The sequence below is a fragment of the Lactuca saligna genome, chromosome 7 (assembly GCF_052625555.1).
Source record: "Lactuca saligna cultivar CGN05327 chromosome 7, ASM5262555v1, whole genome shotgun sequence".
In the NCBI taxonomy this organism is placed as follows: domain Eukaryota; kingdom Viridiplantae; phylum Streptophyta; class Magnoliopsida; order Asterales; family Asteraceae; genus Lactuca; species Lactuca saligna.
The window spans coordinates 107,446,721-107,450,200 of NC_136423.1; the positions used below are offsets into that span (position 1 = coordinate 107,446,721).

The 3,480-nt window shown below is 28.0% G+C and overlaps 1 protein-coding gene across 1 annotated transcript; it reads right to left on the bottom strand.

Annotated features, from left to right (window-relative positions):
* Positions 1–707: 707 nt before the first annotated feature.
* Positions 708–1,359, bottom strand: LOC145005324 (auxin-responsive protein SAUR71-like). Its single transcript, XM_078964402.1, has one exon. The coding sequence runs from the start codon at positions 1,264–1,266 to the stop codon at positions 886–888; it is 381 nt and encodes a 126-aa protein (XP_078820528.1). The 5' UTR covers positions 1,267–1,359; the 3' UTR covers positions 708–885.
* Between the last annotated feature and the right edge of the window lie 2,121 nt (positions 1,360–3,480).

Genomic DNA, 3,480 nt, shown 5'->3' on the forward strand with positions numbered 1-3,480 from the left:
ATCACATGAGATCTAGATTTCCACCATAAACTCTTCTATACACTAACATGTTATCAATTATATGCAGATAATGATGATTGTACTAAAATAGATTACATTTTGAGCTAAATGCGAGTATTATACCCAAGTCGGTAAATGTATTGCTTTATCTGAATACGTCACTTTTGTTTTTGTTTTTGTTTTTATTTATTTATTTTTTTTTTTTATCAATCAAGCAGGTTGTTTCTATTGTCTTACGCAGGGAAGAATCCTTTCTTTTATCAAGATTTACAACCACCGCCTTCTTTCTATCTGGTCACAAAATTCTCATAAGATTTTGTATTCCAAAACTCATAAAATATATACACTCAAAACCATATTCAAAATATACAAGGACAAACAAAAACAATATAATTCATCATATCTTTTTGCAGATATAAAAGAAAAAAATACACATAATTAAGGACAAGCAAGGGCACAAAAGAAAAAAAAGGCTTTCCTACGTGTACAATGCCAAACTTTATTTCTAAGCTATTATACATTAATTTAGGTTAGGACACACAAATAAAAAACCAACCAATTCGTTCTTTTCCTTTCTGTAGCTCTATCTTCCACAACATTTCGTGGCTGCAAAAAAAGAGTAATTAATACCATACAAACAACTAATTTTCATTCGATACCCAGATGCATACCAAACTGAAAAAAGATATTCCAAAACACCACCAAGATGCGGATAAATATCAGTAATAATTCATTCATAATCACTAATTAGTTTAATATCTCTAGTAAATAGTGCAGTCCTCACGTTTATTACACATGAGATCGACGTTGTATGTACAGACCACACAAAAAAAACCGATCTGTCACCGTATATAAAAAGACTCAAAAATTAAGAAAAAAATAGAGCTAGCAGAGGAATTCTTCGGAGAGGAGGAGCTGAAGCTGGTCGTAGGAGGCTTCTTGGCCAAGTCGCAAGGCTTCGAGGAGGCGTTCGAAGAGGAGGGCATGACAGGGGATGCGGAGGACGCCCTGCTGTTGGTAACCATACTCTTGAGCGGATTTATTAAGGAGGTTGATGAAAACTGGGTGGCTGAGTAAGTGTGCGCTGACGACGAATCGCTCCATGTCATCTCCGACGTAAACGGGAAGGTGTCCCTCGGGTACTCCGCCGTGCCGTTGTGTCTTTAGGGAGCTGTGTGACCGGCGGGAGAGCCGAGAGTCGGATCTCAGGAGAGAGTAGTGAGACGAGTCGGCGACACGAGAGAGGCGGCGGATGAGCTTCTTCATGATTAAGTTATGGTTTAAGGTTGTCGCAAACAAAGATGAACGGGAGAGAGAGAGAAAGAGAGCAAGCAAATGCGAGTATAAAAAGGGAATTCGGAGGGTACAGGTAGGCGTACTTGGAAGGTACAGTTTTTTTTCTTTTAATTAATATATTTATATAAAAGAAATATGGGTCTTGTGATTGATTACCTACTTTTTCTACGCTCGTCAAAATATATAACTAACCATCGCCTCACGCTATTTCAACTTATAAATAACCCAACAAAATTTTTCTCACTGTATATTCATTATATTATACTATAGCAAATTTAAACTCAATTAATAAAATAATTACAATACATAAAGGATGTCATGTGAGTTTGGTTTGTATATTAATGGGTACTGTTTTGACGTGTTTGACATCGATTATGACTTATGAAACCATTGGTGGTTATGTTTAGATGAAATCAAGCTCCAATCAACAGAGGTACACGTCAAAAAGATGAAGAATCCCAACAACTAGTAAACGCAACAAACATGTCACAAATTTATGGTTATAATAATAAATAACGCGTGCCTTAGGAATAACATGATAAGATTCATGAGTATCTTCTCACTACTAAGCGGTGAGTTATCAGTTTTAAATTGGTCTTGAGATTATAGGTTAGTTAATTTATATCAACAAATGTATAAAGATTTGATAATCATAATAAATAATAAAGAGATGAGGTGGTTATGAGGGAGAATGAGTTGTCGTTAAAGAATCTTATCCTACTAGATGCCATGCCATGGAATGCCAGTGCGTGAGATATAAAAGGTAAAGAGATCGTTGTCATTGGTTTACGACCACCTTTTCTAATTAATATCTATATAAATTGAATGGCAAAGCGTCATCATCCTCTACACTTAATTTTATGTTGGTTCCTGTTTTATATGTCATGTAACAGCTAGCTAGCTGTGGTGATAAATGATAATAAGTTCTAGGTTTTTTCTAATGCACTTCATCTTATCATCATCATATCATATTTTATATATATATATATATATATATATATATATATATATATATATATATATATATATATATATATATATATATATGAAATATTTTTTCTTTGATCATATTTATTTGAAACTCCAAACATTTTATATTTATATATAATATACTTAATTTATTAACTTAAATATGTTTTAATTATAAACATTATATGGAAGATTTTATGAATTATGATATACTTAATTTGTTAACTTCAAAATATTATTAAATAAATAATATAAATTAATATATCAAATAAGCTTAAAAATTTGGTGTAAAATTTAAAAACTAAAGTAACATATCAAATAATGTTTAAAAAAATCAATATATATATATATATATATATATATATATATATATATATATAACATAGTTAAAAAGAAAATATTAAATATAATAAATATAAAAGAACCTAAATTGATGAATGGAATAACTAAAAGGTGTATGAAAACTATAGTTTTTAATAATTAAAACTCAATTTAGTTGTTCTTAAATTAATTTATAATAATAATTATTAAAAATAACAGAACTTTAGAAATTAAATTATGTTAGATTACAAACAGTTGTTGACATGTTAAATAATCATCATGATGAAAATAATACACCGTCATTTTTTTATATTAATAAATCATACAAGTAGTAAATTAAAATAGTTGACAAAGATAAATAATGTTATACATACGTAACATATGAGTATAGACCATTAAATAATTTAATTTTAATAAGCGTTATTTTATCTATTGTTCAAATTAATTATAATATTATATAAACTAAATGTAATAATTATTATTTTATAGTTAAGACAAAATGATATAAATATTTTCAATAACATAAGATTATCAAAATCTAGATCTATATCTATATCTATTTATATATCTATATATACTTATAAAGTAAGCATTTTACCTTTCACAACATTCATTTGAAACTCTTATGTATTTTTCCTTTTACCATATTAATTTGAAACTCTCATGACTTTTCAGTTTCTTTCTAACAATCATTATAAGCTGGTTAATAAGGTTAAATAAATATAAAACCTAAAATGTAATCATATATAAATTGAATTTTAGTATGAAAATAATATTTTACTTCTACTTATAAAGTTATGTTTTTTTTTTTTTTTTTTTTTTTTTTTTTTTTTTTTTTTTTTTTTTTTTTTTTTTTTAACTTTTAGCATATTGTACATGATTTATTAGTTGTAA